Source organism: Crinia signifera, chromosome 8, assembly GCF_055691185.1.
Source record: "Crinia signifera chromosome 8, ASM5569118v1, whole genome shotgun sequence".
Classification (NCBI taxonomy): Eukaryota; Metazoa; Chordata; class Amphibia; order Anura; family Myobatrachidae; genus Crinia; species Crinia signifera.
Window position 1 is genome coordinate 97,003,393 of NC_139224.1, and position 20,083 is coordinate 97,023,475.

Consider the following 20,083-nt stretch of genomic DNA (forward strand, 5'->3'; position numbering starts at 1 on the left):
CAGACTGTTAAATAAACGGCAAATTATTTTTTATGTGTTCTGTGTGTTTGTGTGTGTTGTACAGTTTTTGTGTGTGTGTTGTAATGTATGTGGTTTTGTGTGTTATATTGTATGTATCTGTCCAATGCGTGAGTGTGTGAGGTGTGCTATGTATATAGCGTATGTGTGTGTTGTGACTTTGTGTATCTGTGCAAAGTTTAAATGTGTGTTTTGTGTGTGTTGTACTGTTTTTTTGGGTGTGTGTGGTGAATGTGGGTGCGTGTTGTGCTGTTAGAGGTATGTTATGTGTGTGTATCTGTGCAATGTTTAAGTGTGTGTTCTGTGTATTGTACTGTTTTTGAGTGTGTGTTGTAGTGAATGTTGGTGTGTGTTGTACTGTGAGTTGTGTGTTGTGTGTGTGTGTGTGTGTTGTGTTGTTTGTATATCTGCCGAATGTGTAAGTTTGTGAGGTGCGTTACGTATATATGGGTGTGTAGTGTGCTGTGCGCATATCCTGGCAATGTTTAAGTGTGTGTGTTCTCAGTGGCGTAGCTTGGTTTGGGCCGTTAATGGGGGGGTGCCTCCCCCACCCCGGCCGCCGGTGCCCCCCCCCCCCCCCATCGCTGCAGGCTTACCTGTCTGCGCGTCCCGGCTCCCCTCCTGGCTTCAATTAATCATTCTATGCAGACGGACCACGATAAAATGGCCGCCCCCATACCGCAAACAGTTTCAGAGAACTGTCTGCTTTATGGGGCGGCCATTTTATCGTGGTCCGTCTCCATAGAATTGATTGAAGCCAGGAGTTGTGTGTTTGTTGTACTGTTTTTGGGTGTGTGTTGTAGTGTGTATGGATTTGTAATGTACTGCATGCGGTGTGTTTCCAGCGATTTCAGTGCCTATCTCCCCCGTGTGTACACAGGTTAAGTGTGTGAGGTGCTCTACGTATAAATGTGTGTGTTGTGTGCTATGTGTGCGTATGTGGTGTACTGTGTGTGTGTGTGTGTACAATGTGTATGTGTGTGTGTGTGTTATGTGTGGTCTATATATATCCTCAATTATTTCCTAATTGTTTAAAGCCTTCACCATAATGTTAGAATGTGTCTGTCATACTCAATGACAGCAATGAAATCAGGTGTGGAGTTGTTCCTTCGTCCACGGTTTCCCAGATCGTCGATCTTTTCCCCAGATCATCAATGAAGGAAAATTAAAACTTGGTGTTTTTTAAAGTTCTAAGTGAAATTTCCCAAAAACGGCTGCGAGGTGCACACCAACGGGTCCAGAGGTATCTTGTTGCCAAATTTGGTGTCTCTGAGTGCCACGGTGTGTCCGCAATGCGACGGACACGCACACACACACACGCACACAGACTCTTCAACTTATTATATAGATCTCTCTTTACTATTCAATTCTGTGGTATTCCAATAATTGATGACACTAATAAAATTGCGGGGGCTTACGGTCCCGGTGCATTGATGACTAAGATTGATTTGAAATCTGCCTTGTGTTTGCTTCCCATGCATTCTTATTCTTTCAGATTTATGCAGTTTTGTTGATGAATACAACATCGGTCAGAAACTTGCTTATGGTGTGTTCCATGTCTTGGGCATTTAGATTTCGATCAGTGCATGGAGTATAATTGTGATTTTCACAGGATAGCGCACAGGGTCTGGCTGGCAACTTTTAGCCTGGGGGGGGGGGGAGGCAAGTCCAGAGCTCTGGCCCATAACAGCGTATTGTTAAATGGGGAATGGTATAACTCACTGACAGTCGGAATTCTGACAGTCATTAGCCCGACATCTGGAATACCGACTGTGGGGATTCAGACAGCGTGGGGAGCTCAATGAAGCCCCTTGCGGGCACAGTATTTTATTCTCCCTCTATGGTGGTCATGGACCCCCACGAGGGAGAATATCCGCTGCCCGTGTGTTGGGCTTTTAGCAGTCGGGATTCCGACGTCGGGGTAATGACTGCCGGTGAGTCCTCTGGCACCTGTTAAAGTGAGGTTTTTCGTTTAAAAAATATTAATAAAAAAAAAAAAATAGGCCTGGAGTTGATTATACCATAGATACTTTATAATTAGAACTTTTACATACAAAACATTTGCTCCGTCAGAGGTGAGATGGGGTGGGGGAGGGGGCGGTTTGAGGGCTGGAAAAAACCCTGCTCCCCTGTATTATAATAATAATAATAATAATAACAACAGTAGGACATTACAGGCTGCTCCTCCTCTATAATAATACCAGGACACCACAGGCTGCTCCCCCTGCATAACAACAGGAGGACGCCACATTCTACTCCCCCTGAATAACAATAGGAGGACACCACAGGCTGCTCCCCCTGCATAACAACAGGAGGACGCCACAGGCTGCTCCCCCTGCATAACAACAGGAGGACACCACAGGCTGCTCCCCTTGCATAAAACAGGGGGATGCCACAGGCTGCTCTCCCTGCATAACAACAGGAGGACGCCACAGGCTGCTCCCCCTGCATAACAACAGGAGGACGTCACAGGCTGCTCCCCCTGCATAACAACAGGACACCACAGGCTGCTCCCCCTGCATAACAACAGGAGGATGCCACAGGCTGCTCCCCCTGCATAACAACAGGAGGACACCACAGGCTGCTCCCCCTGCATAACAACAGGAGGATACCACAGGCTGCTCCCCTTGTATTATAATAATAATAATAACAGTAGGACACCACAGGCTGCTCCTCCTCTATAAGAATAATAATACCAGGACACCACAGGCTGCTCCCCCTGCATAACAACAGGAAGACGCCATATTCTGCTCCCCCTGCATAACAACAGGAGGACGCCACAGGCTGCTCTCCCTGCATAACAACAGGAGGACGCCACAGGCTGCTCCCCCTGCATAACAATAGGAGGACGCCACAGGCTGCTCCCCCTGCATAACAACAGGAGGACGCCACAGGCTGCTCCCCCTGCATAACAACAGGAGGACGCCATATTCTGCTCCCCCTGCATAACAACAGGAGGACGCCACAGGCTGCTCTCCCTGCATAACAACAGGAGGACGCCACAGGCTGCTCCCCCTGCATAACAATAGGAGGACGCCACAGGCTGCTCCCCCTGCATAACAACAGGAGGACGCCACAGGCTACTCCCCCTGCATAACAACAGGAGGACGCCACAGGCTGCTCCCCCTGCATAACAACAGGAGGACGCCACATGCTGCTCCCCCTGCATAACAACAGGAGGACGCCACAGGCTGCTCCCCCTGCAGAACAACATGAGGACGCCACAGGCTGCTCCCCCTGCATAACAACAGGAGGACACCACAGGCTGCTCCCCCTGCATAACAACAGGAGGACGCCACAGGCTGCTCCCCCTGCATAACAACAGGAGGACATCACAGGCTGCTCCCCCTGCATAACAACAGGAGGATACCACAGGCTGCTCTCCCTGCATAACAACAGGAGGACGCCACAGGCTGCTCCCCCTGCATAACAACAGGAGGACGCCACAGGCTGCTCCCCCTGCATAACAACAGGAGGACGCCACAGGCTGCTCTCCCTGCATAACAACAGGAGGACGCCACAGGCTGCTCCCCCTGCATAAAACAGGGGGACGCCACAGGCTGCTCTCCCTGCATAACATCAAGAGGAAAGCATAGGCTGCTCCCCTACATAACAGGAGGACACCACAGGCTGCTTCTCCTGCATTACAACTGGAGGACACTGCAGGCTGCTCCTCCTGCATTACAACAGGAGGACATCACAGGCTGCTCCCAATTCATAAAAACAAAAGGACACTGCAGGCTGCTCCTCCAGCATAACATCAGGACACCACAGGCTGCTCCCCCTGCATACCATCAGGACACCACAGGCTGCTACCAATGCATAAAAATAGGTGGACACCGCAAACTGCTCTCCCTGCTTAACATCAGGACACCACAGGCTGCTCCCCCTGCATAACATCCTGACACCGTAGGCTGCACCCCTTGCATAATAACAGGACCTAGAAGTCAAGACTCCTCAGTCCGGTTCTCCCCCTGTGAAAAATACTATTACTGTTTACCTGAGGTAGTCAGGCTGATATTGCTGCCGCTTTGCTGCCGCCGGATGACCACAGAGGCTGCAAGCCTGCAGCACTAGTAGGGGGAAGTACACAGCACACGCACAGGCCGGCCGCCGGAAGTAGGGTTCCTTGCGACGATCAGCAGAGGCAGGATTCCTGATGTCTGCTCTGGCTCCTCGTCACGCCTACATCCATCCCACAGTCCTGCCCAGTGCCCTTAGTAGCTGCCTCCTGCACTGTCTGTACATGTCTGTCCTTAGTGCAGGAGGACGGCGGCCATGTTCTTAGAGCCGCGGCCAGCACTGCTGAGTGCTGACAGTAGGAGCCTGGGGCTACCGTACTCACTGGACCACCAGGCGGCCCATACTGCCCCGCAGCACTAATTGATAAAGCGGCCTGGGGGGCACATGGCACCCTGCCCCCCGGTCCAGCCCGCCTCTCATAGCGCACTATCTCAATGACTTTGTTTTTGTAGTTCCATATAATTCTGATCACTGTAGGCAGATTTTCTTATCTTTACGTGTGCTCTTTTTTTCATTTCGGAGTTCCCGTCACTGAGATTGAGGGTCTTATTCCCTGTTTGTCATTTTTTTTGGTATCCAAATCACTTGCACTGGGTCTTTCCACCTTTTATTTTCCACCAAAATGACAGTAAAGAAACAAAAGGAAATTAGTCCCAAGGCGCAATCTCTTATCTTCAGCAGGATCCAAAAGAAGGGGTCACTGCTCACCCCATGTAGGTACAGTTTTGGTTGGGAGAAATGGATCAAAGGCGATAAAAAGTTGTCAACACATCCACGTGGTATATAAAACAATAATAAAACACAAATCAATAAATATCCTGATATTGAAATGGTTGAAATATAAACTGCAGGAAGGGTGACTTTTAAGCGTACCCGCAGTCACAGAAAATGTAAGAGAATGGTGTACATAAAGGTTTCTTTAGACCTGACAGGGGTTCACCATAGGTGCGATTTCCAAAATCAAGCATAGGATGCGTACCGTACTCACAGGTTAATGTGTTTATACAGTCTCACCAAGGTATCTTTATTTAAAGTCCGGTTGTCACTGAAACACTCCTCTCACCAGTGGTATAAAATGGAAAGACAAAGCAAAACCTCTTATCAGCAAAACCACCTTATCAAAAACGGAGTTACCTGTGAGCCCCTGTGATACATTTTCACGATATAGACGGAAACAAGATGGCGGTGCGTTCCACATGGTTGGAACGCACGCCGGCTCCGTCGCTGTTAAAATTTAGTATTCTACAAAAGTGTTTTAAACATGGCCAGTGAGTTTTATGGTATAAAGGCTTTTATGATACTTTACATCAGTGATGCCAGTAGTGGTGAGCAAGAGAATATTAGTTGTAAGATGTTTTTAGGGCACCTCGTGCTGTGATTGGTGCATCATGTCCATTTCCTGTGGGGTGGATATAAAAGTCTGCTTATGGGCTAGTCTAAATTAGGTCTCTGGTGGAGAAGAATCTCATGTATATCTGGCTGTTTTTGTCTTGAAAAAGGTTTGAAATGCAGACCGAAACGTTGACCCAGTTCAATATTTTAATATTTAAAGCTTCAATTTTTACCTGCGAAATGGTGAGTGCCCTCCTTCAAAAAGAATATGTTATGGTCTTGTGCCTTGGAGTGAGCACAATCTAGATGAACATTTGATTTGTGTTCGGATTTCCTGTCCTATAAATAAATCTCCAGGGGGGGGGGGGGGGGGGGGGCAAAGAGAGTTGCCGTTGCTCACACTGTCAGGTGTGTGTGTGAGTAATGGGCGCCGGCAGCAGACCAGTCTGTGATTGGGACAGTATAAGCAATAGTTCATGGAGGCCGGGAGACAGTCTGCAGTGCACGGTGCGCTCTGTGACCCTTCAGCTCCCTGCATAGATGGTTGTCCTTCTCCTCTCTCCACAGCGGAATGCTGTAGTTCTGACAGAGGGACCATAGAGTTATTGGCCTCCTCCCTGACTAGGGCCCTTCTCCCCTGATCACTCAGTTTAGAATGCCAGGTTTTGGAAGAGTCCTGGTGGTTCCGAACTTCTTCCATTGATGAATGATGGAGGCCACCATGCTTATTGGGGCTTTCAAAGCAGGATACATTTTTCTGTACCCTTCCCCAGATTTGTGCCTCAAGACAATCCTGTCTCTGAGATCTACAGACAATTCCTTTGACTTCATGGTTGGTTTGTGCATTGTCAAGGGTGGGATATTATATAGACAGGTGTCTGCCTTTCCAAATCATTTAATTGGACTCCAATTAAGCTGTTAGGAACATCTCAGGGATGATTAGTGGAAATAGGATGCACCTGAGTTCAATTTTGAGCTTCACATCAAAGGATGTGAATACTTACAGTATGTACATGTGATTTCTTAGTTTTTTTTTTATAAATTTGCAAAAATCTCCCAAAATCTTTTGTTCACGTTGTCATTATGGGGTATTGTGTGTAAAATTTTGAGGGAAAATTTGCATTTGTTCGATTGGAATAAGGCTGTAACATTAAAACATTTGGAAAATGTGAAGCGCTGTGAATACTGTTGGATGCCCTGTATGGGCAGATTTTCCTCTAACTCAAAATAAGGCTCTGGGCCAGTGGAATATTAACAATGGATGCTGTCCTCCTAGGCTGTAACTTAATCTATAGATAGAAAGTAGGGGACTTAAAAGGCCTTTCAGGTCTGGTTTATTTGCAGTTTGATTATTACATTTGCTATTTTTTACAATCATTGCAGTACATTTAGTATTTGCTTTTGCATTACTAATATATTGTTTCACATTGAGTAATGATTTGTAATGAATATACAGTTAAAATGACATACTGTAATATAATATTGCAAAACAGCAAAAATAAACGGTACTTGTGAGTTATCCGGGCGTCCGATTTTAAAATCGGGTCGGATCGGGACATCGCATCGCATCGCATGCGACCATCGGATGCGATGCGATGCGATGCGATGACCCGATTTTTCCATAGGAATCAATGTTAAAATGGACTGAGTCCATTTTAACATGGAATTCAATGGGAAAAAGGGGTCCTTTTCATACCCCTACTATCCAAGTGGGCATGGAGTTGGATATAAACCTGTGGCGAGCGTAGCGAGCCACCGAGCCCGAAGCGTGGCGAGCGTAGCGAGCCCCGCGAGGGGACACGGAATACCGTCCCCTCGCGGGGCTCGCTTCGCTCGCCACGCTTCGGGCTCGGTGGCTCGCTACGCTCGCCACAGGTTTATATCCAACTCCATGCCCACTTGGATAGTAGGGGTATGAAAAGGACCCCTTTTTTCATAGGAATCATTTTAACATTGATTCCTATGGAAAAATCGGGTCATCGCATCCGATGGTCGGATGCGATGCGATGCGATATCGTATCGCATCGCATCGGATTGTATGCCTTAACTTAAGGCATACAATCAAAAAATCGGGAGCCCGGATAACTCACAAGTACCAAATAAACAATATAATACACAAAATAATACATTAGTAATGTTTACAGCCCTTTCATTGAAGTGGCTGTGTTGGTGGGGGAGCAATGTGCAGGGCGGCACTGGGGATCACACACTGTAAACAGTAACCTACACTTTCCCTACAATACCTCACATCTGTGAGCAGGGTCCGTGTGGTTCTGTCAGATTATTACAGGCTTGTGTCTCCATCTCCCAGCCGCCAGGTCCTCCGCCTGGCTTGTTTTCCACAAAATGGCGCTGCTGTGCGCACAGCGGTGCCATTTTGTGGAAAACAAACAGATAGGACCAGAAAGCAAGACATGACAGAAGATTAGAGCTGTACAGTGCGTGATTACAGTGCGTGATCCTCAGTGCCGCCCTGCACATTGCTCGCCCACTAACACAGCCGCTTCAATGAAAGGGCTGTAAACATTATCAATGTATAACATATTTTAACCCATTGCTTTTCCCTAACAGGCAAGCACATTCATCATTTGTTTTTATTATTTTATTGTTTATTTATTAAATCCACACACGGAGCTGCTCAAACATAGCGCAGTAGCACATTATTTCTATCAACACAAAATAATACCATTAATAAACTTTTTCCTGCTTATTTTTTATTTCTAGCTCTGTGTGCAAAACCACCACAGATGACTAATGCATGGCTGCCGGATGATGGGAGGAATGGGACGTATCGTTCTGGTGATGTTGCAAGCTATCAGTGCCACCCGGGATATGTGTTTCCACCTAGAATGGTTTGCTCAGGTGGAAAATGGATATATTTAAGAAGAGGAGAATGCAAAAGTAAGCATAATAGTACATGGCATATAGCATCTCTAACATATAAGCATATTGCTCCTTTGCTATTAAATGTAGAGACCATGGGCCTGATTCAGAGATGGGTGTAATGTATGCGGTTGTTCCTATGTGCATTTGCCACAATGGTCTTGCGGTGGTAGTCACAGAGAGAATTTATGTCAGGGACTATTTGTGGGAGGCAACAAGGGTGTAAAAAGAAAATGCAGGTGTGTTGCAAACATTTTGAGGTCTGAGCCAGCAACTGCGATCCCATATACAGTAAATATATACTACCAACTGTCCCGATTTTGCAGGACCATCCTGTTTTTTTGGGGATGGTCCTGCGTCCTGCCCCGGGCTGGCAGTATCCTGTGGTGGTGGTGGTGGTGGTGGGGGGGGGGCAGTTGGGAGCCCCCCCTGCTATCGGTTGCTTTGCTTAGAAGAGCAGCAGGGAATAGATGCTGTGCACAGTTCTAATTAATGCAGTGAGGGGATAGGGGCATGGCCAGCAGCTCTTACAGCACTGACCATGCCCCCAACAGTGGCAAAGCGGTGGACATGGCCTCATGGGAGTGTTGCAGGTTAAGGCCACACCGTCTGATGGGAGGCCATGACTCCACTGCCACCAATATTGAGACATATGGTAAATATGACTGCAGCATCTAACTTCCTGCGACCATACTTGGTGACTATAGGGTTACTCAGTAGGTTGATGAACAGCTGATGTGTCTTATGATTGCATCTTACTGCATACAGTGGTGGATCTGAGACACCACAAGTGGGCATCTCGATTTAAATTGGCTGTGACATTTGCATATTTTTGCACAGCCGCTGCATACAGGATCACAGCTGCATGACATTTACATACATCTCTGAGTTTGGTCCTGTGTATTTTGTTATAGACCTGTGATAACAATCATTATGTATTACTGCTCTATGTGTTTAGCATATGTTCAGATCAGGGGCTGGCTGGCAACTTTTAGCCTGGGGGGAAAACATAAGAGAGTGGCCCATCACTCCGATAGAGGGCGGGATGCACCAAGCAGTAATGGTACATCCGGACGCCCATCGTCACAATGCTCATCGCATATCTACTGACATACAGATGAAGCAGGCCTCTTCTTTGCTGGCAAATCCCCAGAACGTCAGCGCTGGCGATCCACCAGCAGCCTGCCTCACCATCTTACTGAGACGCGCGTGCGTATCACGCGCACACGCGTCTCAATCTCAATTCCGGGGGAAGCGCTGGAAGCGCCATCAGAAGGGGACGTGCGCGCCTCTCGTGCGTGTGCGACCCTTCTCGCTATAGAGATGGCGCTGGTGGGGGATGGCGGCTGGCATCACCATCGCCATCCCCTGCAAAGATGGGACCTGCCCCATCTGTATGCGATAAGCAACACAAAGTGATAAGCACTGGCAACTGTGATCCACAACATTTCCTGGACTCCCGGGTTTCTTGCCTAGAAGTCCCCCTGCGCATGCGCACAGACCCAGGTGGCCACAGGGCTTCCTGGGAGGGATCCGTTTTGAATCCCTCACACAGCAGTGCTGTGGGAGCAGCCCACCCCGGAAAGGGAAAACACATGTGGGAGAGAGATAGATAGGGAGAGAAAGAGGGGGAGGGGGGAGAGATAGCAGGAGAGAGCACAGTGGAGGGGAGATAGAAAGAGAGAGCGCTGGGAAGAGTGAGATAGTGAGAGTCTGAGAGAGAGCACTGGGGAGAATGCGATAGCAAGAGAGAGAGCGCAGGAGAGAGATAGCGTGAGAGCCCAGGGGAGACAGAAATAGAGAGAAAAAGCACAGGGTGGAAGATAGGGAGAGAGTCCACAGGGAAAGAGTGAAAGAGACAGCAGGGGAGAGAATGAGAGACCACAGGAGAGAAAGTGAAAGAGACAGCAGGGAAGATAGTAAAAGAGACAGCAGGGGAGAGGGAGAGAGACCACTAGGGATATAGTTAATGAGACAGCATGGGAGAGAGAGAGACAGCAGGAGAGATAATGAAAGAGACAGCAGAGTAGATGGAGAGAGTGAGAGATACCACAGGGGAGTTAGTGAGAGACAGCAGGGATGAGGGAGAGAGTGGTAGGGACCGCAGGGAAGATATTGAAATAAACTGCAGCAGGGGAAAGGTAGAGGTAGACTGCAGGGGTCAGGGAGTAGTGGTATCTTGTAGTTACGATCTGCAGTTGATCACAGGTCCACTCCAGCCTTCTCCAGTCCATCCTGTGCGGTGTAGTAGGAGGAAGCAAGGACCAGAGGAGATCAGTAGAAGACAGGAAGAGAGTTGGGGGCGGGGCTACTGCAGAGCCCGGGCAGGAAGCTGAGCTGGGGGCATTAGGAGGGAACTCGTCCGGCTGTCAGAACTTGAACTTGTCTGACTGACAGTCGGTGCTGCTGCTGCCCTGCCTTGGACACACAGTCACTGTCAGCCCAGCTCTGGCACACAGAGCTGACTGAGCACAGACGCACACAGTCTCCGTCCACACAGTGTGGTAAGGCTGCCTATGCGCGGGCGGCCGTATCACAGCGTCTGTATTACCAGCAGTCTGTAATAAGGCCGCGCATTGGCAGCCTTATCACACTGTGTACATAGCCTGCCCTGCATGGTGGATTATGCCTCCGGCTGCTGACGGTGACAGTCCGATCGCAGCCGCAGGTACAGAAACCGCTAGACCACCAGGGTACTTACTAAAGAGGTGGCCCACTGGCCCTGTACAGCAGATGGCAGAGTGGCCCGGGGGGCATATGGCACCCTGCCCCCCGGCCCAGCCCGCCCCTGGTTCAGATTTAATTATACATGTGAAGTCCTTTACCAAGATCTAATACTAAAGGTGCCCATACATGGTACTGTACAATGGGGATGTGCGATGCGATGCGCGGGCATTCCATCGCATAGCACATAAAGTCTGTGCAGCCCATTCGCATGCAATTCGCATGCAAATCGCATATGATGCAATCTAGTTCAAAATTCATGGGAATACAGTATGTATGGGCCAGGGCCATCTTAACAGCATTATGGGCCCCCGGGCAAAGCAGTCCAGCGGGGCCCCTCCCTACACAACCTTGTGGGTGCCGCTGTACTGTATGTATGTGTGTATATATATGTATATGTTCATACAGGGGCGGATCCAGGAGAAAATGACAGGGGGGCACCATCAGGGCCATCTTAACAGCAGTGTGGGCCCCTGGGTAAAGCAATGCACTGGGGCCCTTACCCATTCTCCCCTCCTAGGGTGGGGGGTGCTATAAGCAGCAGCTTTGATGTCCCACTCAACATGTAGGACCTGGAGCAGTAACTTCTGCTAATTACTCATTTACTGCACAGGTGGTGGGAGGGTGAACACTAACGTGTGGAAGGGGCACTGAGCTGAATGACGGGTCCCTTGTAAATGACTTCCAGGGAGGTAGGGGGTGTTTTATACGCAGAGGAGGGTTGGATAATGGAGTGGGCTTAATATTCGTCATTTTCCGGTGGAAGGGCAGCTTGTTTGACTGCAGATATCGGCAATTATCTGTAAATAGATTTCTTAGCCTTCAATAGTATAAAAACCTAGAGTCCCAACTTTCAGGAGGTGCTGGGAACTTGGGGATCAGGAGCCAGAGCAATCCATTGACAAAAATATAAAACTGTACACCAGACGTTTGGAGCTGGAGCAGGGACCGGCTGCTGGAAGGCTGGTATCTCTGGTTCTGAGAAAGATAGAGACAAGCCGCTAGTGTTGACAGAAAGGGGAGAGTCCCAGCTTTTGGACTATGCTCTCAGAAAAACCAAGTCAGAGAGAACCTGAGAAATATGACTGGGAAGTAAATGAGTAATTAGCAGAAGTTAATGTGGACTGCTGCTTTGAAGTTGGATATCTCCAGTTCCCCAGGGCCGATTTTCAAAATTCTGGTATCCCTGGAAAAATGGGATCCTCAGCTATCAGAAAAGGGCCCTTATACACCTGGGGCCCCTGGGCAAGTGCCCATTAAGCCCATACGAAAAAACGGCCCTGGTATGGGCACCTTAAGCCAATTGTCATTTCGTGATTTTCATAGTCTTATTGCATATATAATTTAAATAACCTGTGGTTCTGACCTTATGCCAGCATCCACGTAAATAAACCACAGAATAATTGGTCATGCAGTGCAGTGAATGAAGGCAAGATGAAAGGCAGTCTTACTAGTTAAGATCTTCAATAGCAAAACTTGCAGTAAATAAATACTGTAACAATATTCAATGATGTAGTTCTAATGAGGAAATGATGATCTGTTCATGGTAGAGGACAGCTCACATTGTCCATAAAAAGCTTTCTACTCATATTTACTGCTATTACAATCTCATGGCAATGTACATTGCTTTAACCCTTTGAGCACCAACATCGCTGTGAGAGATGCTGAAAATAAATGCTAATAATGCAAGTCACTGACATTTGTTATGTAAATTCAAATAAAAAATGTGTAAAAAATTATTACATTTCCTATATATGGTAAACATCACAAGTCATTATGATGAATAAAAAAGTTTGCTTGGGAATTTTCACACCTATTTTGACTAATTCACTTGGCGCTCAAAGGGTTAAATGTGCCTTTTTTTTAAACTCTTTAAACACTTTTACAAACGGATCTCATTGATATGAACATGCTTCTGTCAAACTCACCAGCCAGACCCAGGGCAATTTTTTAGTAGTGCTGCAGTAAAAATTGCACCCTATTACATGTGCAGTTTTTACTATTTTAAATGGGAAAACATCTGGAAGCAATTTCTGATGTGTGATCTTTGTTCACAGCAAAACGTGCGATTTTTACTGCAAATTGCCAACTATAAAATGTGCAACTTTCTGAAAACTTGCGATTTTTGCCATTTTTGACCAAGAAATGGTAGCTTTTCAGAAATCGCACCCTATTACATGTGCACCTTATGTTTTTTTCCAGGTAAAAAAATCACATATGACAGTATCTGATACTGAATTGGGCATCATATTTCATTGTGTCTGTAAGTGGGAGTGGGTTTTGATTGTACATTACTATATCCCAGTGATTGAAGAGCTATTTACCAATCTGGCTTGCATGGATATACAGTACACAGAGCTACAAAGAGAATGGTTATTAGATTTCTGAGAACCCTAGGCACCCAAAATATAACTAGGTTACCATAGACCCGTGCCAATGTTGCCTAGAAATGTACATGACCAGAACTGCTAATACTGCCAATATATTGCACTGCTTTCATATTTTGAGCACTTTAATTTTAGCAAAAGGTGCTTTAGGTCGCATCATAGCTAAAGCCAAGAGGTTTGCAAAGACGGAAGTCTAATGGGATATCTGGGAACATTGGGGCAGATGTATTAAGCCTTAACAAGAGATAAATGCAAGGGTGATAAGGAGAGATAAACGTCCAGCCAATCAGCTCCTTACTGACTTTTTTCAAACACAGCCTGTAACATGGCAGTTAGCAGGTGATTGGCTGGACGTTTATCTCTCCTTATCACCCTTGGATTTATCTCTTGTTAATGTTTTATACATCTGCCCCATTATGTGTTCCTACTCCTAATCCAATATACCATAAAACAGTAAAGCGTGCTATATTCTAATACATAAGATCTATACATGACTGTGTTTCATTGCATGGTCTTCCTTTTTATGCTAATAATGCTAATTGTATATGAGGGATGACAATGGTGTAAATACATGACATCTCCACCTCAGGTGGTTAATGAATGAGGACACATCTGAGTGGACATATAAATGTCAAGAACTATTAATATGAGAGTCATTTTAATTACTATCACTTGTGCATATATGAAAATGATAGTGCCAATATAAATAACATGACAATAGTGAACCATTGTTCCATCTGAGTGGGTCTAGCAGGATCTGCCCACACAGGGGGGGGGGGGGGGGAAGCAAGTGGGCACACACCTAAGGGCTGCAGATTGTCATTTAGGTGAGGCTGCTGCCTGTGTAAACAGTCCAGGTGGGGTTGTGAAATCTACAGTAATAACACTGCTGTGTCAAACAAAAAGCCTAGTGTGCTAGGAAATCAGTGGAGGCCATGTCTAACGATAGTTAAAGGGAAGTATTTATCAGAGTTCTACACATGCAGCACTTACTGTAAATACAGAGTGTGGCAAATTATACTGATCTCCTGTTTTATTTATCACTGTTCAGTTCAGTGGATAGGAAGTATCAGATTTATTGCCAGAGCCGGCCTTAGGCATAGGCCAACTAGGCAATTGCCTAGGGCATTTGGAATGCCTAGGGGCATCAGCAGCTTCTGCTGATTAAAATGATATGCAGCATGCCTATTTTGTGTGTGTGAGTGAGGCTGTTAGCGGCTGTGCGAGTCCTGTCTGTGGGTGGGTTGGTTGTGCAATAGTGTTCGGCATATGTGTAAGGGGCATTATGTGTGTCATGTATAAATGCATTAATAATGTGTGACATATGTGTAAGGGGCATAATGTGTGTCATGTGTATAAGGGCATTAATAATGTGTGACATATATGTAAGGGGCATTATGTGTGTCATTATGTGTATGAAGGGAATTAATAAAGGTTGGCATAATGTGTAAGGGGCATTATGTTATAAGAACATTAATAAGGTGTGTCATGTGTAAGGGGCATTACTGTGTGGTATTATCAGGGGTGCCAAGAAAAAGGGGTAGGGGGTACAAATTACCCAGGCCAAAGTCTGATGGAAGGGCCCAGTGGGGGCCCCGGGCCCCATCCCCTTAAGTGACAGCAGCAGCTGCAGCTCTTCTCCACTGCCCAGCACACCCTGCTTTATGCTGAGTTGCAGTGTGGCAATGGAGGTGCTTAAAATACAATATTTTCTCAGGATTTTTTTCTAATGGTATAATGTGAATAATATGAGGAGTAATGTACATAAGGTAAAGTGGTACTACTGTGTGATGTAACGTGAATAAGGGACACCATCGCATGATATAATGTGAATAAAGTTGCACTACTGTGTGGCATAATTTGAATTGGGGGTACTATTGTATGGCCATGCCCCTTCCCAGCAAGAACACACCCCTGTTAGAAACAGCGCACCCATTCGGTGCGGAGCCAATTTAAAATATTGCGGGTAGGAGCACCAAAATGATGACTGCTATGATGAGGGTTGATGATCTTGGGAAAGGGGAGCAGGGTCAGAGACGGAACTAGTGGCGGTGCTAGGGGGCAACAGTCAAAATCTTGCCTAGGGCGTAATTTAGGCTAGGGCCGGCTCTGTTTATTGCAACAAATTATGTCAAGTTTGCTGCAGAGTTTAGTGATCATTCAGCAGTCCAACATGGTTGTTTGACAATAAATGGCTTCACCCAACCACTAACCATAGAGTGAAAGAAAAGTTTGTGAGTTATCATTCATATTCTCTGACAAATGGGCAGAAATTCACAAATTCTGCTAAGATATGTAAACTTATGTATATATATATATATATATATATATATATATATATAGCGTGGGTGGGCGGACCGGCACTCACTCCCGGCTGTGCAGCCTGCTCCGGTGCCTTCCAATACAGGGAATGCAGGCTTGAAAGAACAACGGCGGCACCCGGAGACTAGTAAAAAATAACTTTTATCAACGCATCAAACTGTGCAAACAAAGACCGACGTTTCGGGGGGGAACCCCGTTTTCAAGGTGCAGAAGTGACACAAAACACAAGTAAGACTCTTACCTTTATCAGGTGAGAGAGGACAGAGGCGGGAGCCCGTCACCTGCGTCCGTGGCCGACGTGTCGCCGGAAGTGATGCATGCTCTCCTTCCGGTTCTTCTGTCCGGCTCACGTAACGCTTGGTTACCAAGGCAACCTGCACGTAAACAGATGTGAAAGTGAATACAGTGTATAAAAAATGGTTAATAGCAAGAAACACAAAACAGTTAGCGCAGCAACATGTCAAATACAGCGTGATGAGCTGCTAATCGTATCAGTGATTTAAAAACAATGTTTAAAGGGCAATGTCTTGAACTTACTGGCTGGGCAGGCTAAAAAGGATCACGGTGTACGGGACTGCGCGACATAATGTCTGGCCGGCTCACATATTACTGGTGCCACACATGTAAAGGGGTTATCGCTGTGTGGCTGGTGGGCAAAGGTTAATTGCCCAGGGGTCGCTGTGATAGCTAATGGGCAGTATCCTGGGGTGCGCAACTGATCCTACAGAATTTTAAATCGATGGAGCGCTAGGGCAGCAGCTGGCTAGTGGGGAGGTCCTGTATGGGATGTAAACCCGGGAAGATGTTTCGAGGTGCCACTGGCTGTGGGACAGGACAGATGGTAGAAGTCCATTAAAAGACATTATTTCGTTAAGTCCCCGAGGGAACACAGTCCCCAACTTGAATATCCACCGGGCCTCCATCTGTAATAACCTGGTGCTCCTGTCACCTCCTCGGCGTTGTATCGGAACGTGATCGATTATCAGATGTCTGATATCACTTAGTTTATGGTTCTCTTCGGCGAAGTGCCTGGCTACTGGATGCTCGGACACCTTTCCCTTGCCTTTGTTGGTTAATGCCGCTTTGATTGTGGAGCGGTGCATCGCTGCTCGATCCTTAAAGGGCCTGATGGTTTTGCCGACGTAGCCCTTATTGCATGGGCACGGCAGCAAGTAGACTATGTACGATGTAGTGCATGTTACCACATGCCGTATCTTGAAGGTGCCTGGTGCTGAGGAAATTTGAAAAGTGGAACCTGTGTCCATATGCTGACATGTTGTGCATTGCACGCACTTATAACAACCGGGCTTTTTGGTGAGAAACGTGGCCCCGGGTTGAGCTTGAGTGCTGTTTGTAAACCCAGTGATATCGGTATGGACGATCATGTCCTTTATGCTTCTCCCCCTGGTAAAGCAGGTCATCGGCCTCTTATTTTTGTAGCATGTCAGACTTTAATCGGTGCTCACTATGGCCCATAGAGTGAAGCACCCGGGCAGCTGCAACTTGTGTTTCCTGGAGTGCCAGTAATTGCCTATATATATATATGTATGTATATATATATATATATATATATATATATATATATATATATATATATATATATATATATATATATATATATACATACATACATACATACAGCAGCTCCCATGTTGTAGTAGATGGCCCCTTGCGAGATAGATAGGCAACACTCCATGGATTTTCAATAATTCATTTGTATTGGAAGTGCATAGTAACAATAACAATTTTACATGTCAAAATTATTTCAAGACCAGGAAAATATTATTCACTAGGAATAATCAGGCGCTTGTACCGAGACTGTATTCCCAAGAAAGCTGCTGCTCATATGTGGGGGTAGTCACTCCCCACTTGTGAAAAGGAGAAAAAAAGGGGGGTGACAAGCCAAAGGCGAGTCGAGCAGCGCTACAAATGAATGATGATAACAAATATTTGGAAATGTATCACAATTTTACTCAATAAAATATCATATGACATTAAATACAATATTACAATAAATAATACATAATTGGGTAAAAGGGAGGGAATAAAAAGTAAACTGGAGTGAATATTAAAATCAAATAGCCAAGCCTTGATGGATGGGTGTGGTATTGATATTGTGATGTTATCACTGGTGGAAAAGAGGTAAGTGCACGTTACCGAGTGATGGGTTCAATTCTCTCAAGAATATCCAGGTTAATGTCCTCACGATGGTTACGGTTAGATGGATAACCGCTGGAGGGTCAAGGGTAATTTTATGCTCACCAGAGTATTCAGTCCTCCAATAGGGGTGAGTGGATGGTAATTTATATCACCGGAGGAGTCCTGGGAACGATGTACCCCAAAAGTTGCCACTGGATGATGGAGATGAAAAGGCTTCCGTGCACAATGGTCCTCATATGAATAGGTGGAAGATAGAATCCAAATGTGTTCACCTGTATTTGAGTTGCGCACGGTGTCCGCCAATAGTAAAGAAACGGAGTATTGGATGTTGGTAGTAGCAATGTCCACACCACAGGGGAGATCCACACACTCTACCCAGCCTTGGTTAGAGTGTGTGGATCTCCCCTGTGGTGTGGACATTGCTACTACCAACATCTAATACTCTGTGCACTTATCTCTTTTCCACCAGTGATAACATCACAATATCAATACCACACCCATCCATCAAGGCTTGGCTATTTGATTTTAATATTCACTCCAGTTTACTTTTTATTCCCTCCCTTTTACCCAACTATGTATTATTTATTGTAATATTGTATTTAATGTCATATGATATTTTATTAAGTAAAATTGTGATACATTTCCAAATATTTGTTATCATCATTCATTTGTAGCGCTGCTCGACTCGCCTTTGGCTTGTCTTCTCCTTATTTCAAGACCAAACTGACCATTTCATCAGGTCTATATATTGTGCATAAATGTACAGGAAACAGAAAACAGTATCTTTCCTCAGGAGAGACTTTAGATGAGATCTGTTCAAATGGGCACCTGGACCAGCATTCAACTCTGCTAACCGATACAGGTAGTGCCAGACGTGTATATACTGTATATATTATATTTTTGCATTGTTAGATATTCTTTAATGTATTCTCCTTACAGAAAGATCATGTGGTAGTCCTGGCGATATTGATTTTGGCACATTTGAGCTAAAAAATGAAGATTCATTTGTATTTGGAGCTGTTGTAGAATACTCGTGCAATGAAGGGTGAGTCTACATAAATGTTGTCAACAAATAAAGAAGAGTTTGATGAGTAGAAATTCAAACCTCATAAATAAGATGTTTCATTTCATTATTCCTTGCAAATGCCATACAGACATGATCATCATATCATTATAAAATATATCAGTTTTACTTGTACTTCTTTTTTCAATATTTTGTTATAATCATTTAGCAAAAGAAATTGTCACTTGTTGTAAGATTTCTCCTTATTTACTGATCCAGCTAACCATTCTCCCCAACTATCAGGGCTGCCATTCTTCACAAATTGTTTGACTATAACAGGGTTACGGTCCATACACACTAGGAGATTTTAATTTCAAAAGACTTTGCCAAAGATAGATATATCTTTCACCAAAGTAGTGCGTACACACTGAGCTATTTTGCCAAAGAGCAGAAGATTTTTAGGAGGCAAAGGACTTTTCTGAAAATCTTTCATATTAAAGGCTATTTAAATAATGGTCTGGGTTTGAATTCCAAGGGTGGGAGCAGGGGCCATTTTATTCAGTGCATTTCTGTTCTTGGGGCCTTGTTCAGAACTGATCGATGGACTGCGTATATTAAGAACCCAGTGTTCAGGTAAACCCCACCCTACGCTGCCCTGCCCGGGCAAAATTCTGCCCATGTGCGTGGCTACGATTTGCAGCTGTGCACGTAGGGAGAAATCCATTCACCTGCGCCAGCAATATATACATTACCGCCTTAAATAAATATACATTGAGGCAATGGCAGCGGTAACATAAACATTGCTGGTCTATGCCATACAAAATATACATTGGTGGCCAGTGGCAGTGGTAGTATACATTGCTGGTCTGCGCCAGCAATGTTTACGTTACTGCCTATTTAATATATATTGGTGGGCAGCAGTGCTTAAAGTGGTCCTGGAGAGGTAGTGGGACTCACTTCCCCCGCCTCCCCTCCCCCTCTATGTCACAGCCATGGTGGGTGCTAGGGTGTTCAGAGCCCCCATGAAAGCTTTACAGTTATGGCCTATCCCACACACCCATGAAAAGAATAATGTGGGCCACATAATACCACTCCTAATTCAAAATTTGCCCCACAGTGCCACACACAGTAATGCCCTTTATACATTATGCCACACACGGTAATTCTCATGACATATTATGCCACATAAGTGCCACTGACCTACATGCTCATTGCTAGGGCTTTCTTGACC

The 20,083-nt window shown here is 45.7% G+C and overlaps 1 protein-coding gene across 1 annotated transcript in view; it reads left to right on the forward strand.

Annotated features, from left to right (window-relative positions):
* LOC146026288 (coagulation factor XIII B chain-like) overlaps positions 1 to 20,083 on the forward strand; it is a 75,158-nt gene that overhangs the window by 13,962 nt on the left and 41,113 nt on the right. Inside the window, exons 3-4 of the mRNA XM_083156815.1 lie at positions 8,098 to 8,274; positions 18,789 to 18,894. Coding sequence (XP_083012941.1) covers positions 8,098 to 8,274; positions 18,789 to 18,894 — 283 coding nt within the window. The remainder of the gene's footprint in view (positions 1 to 8,097; positions 8,275 to 18,788; positions 18,895 to 20,083) is intronic.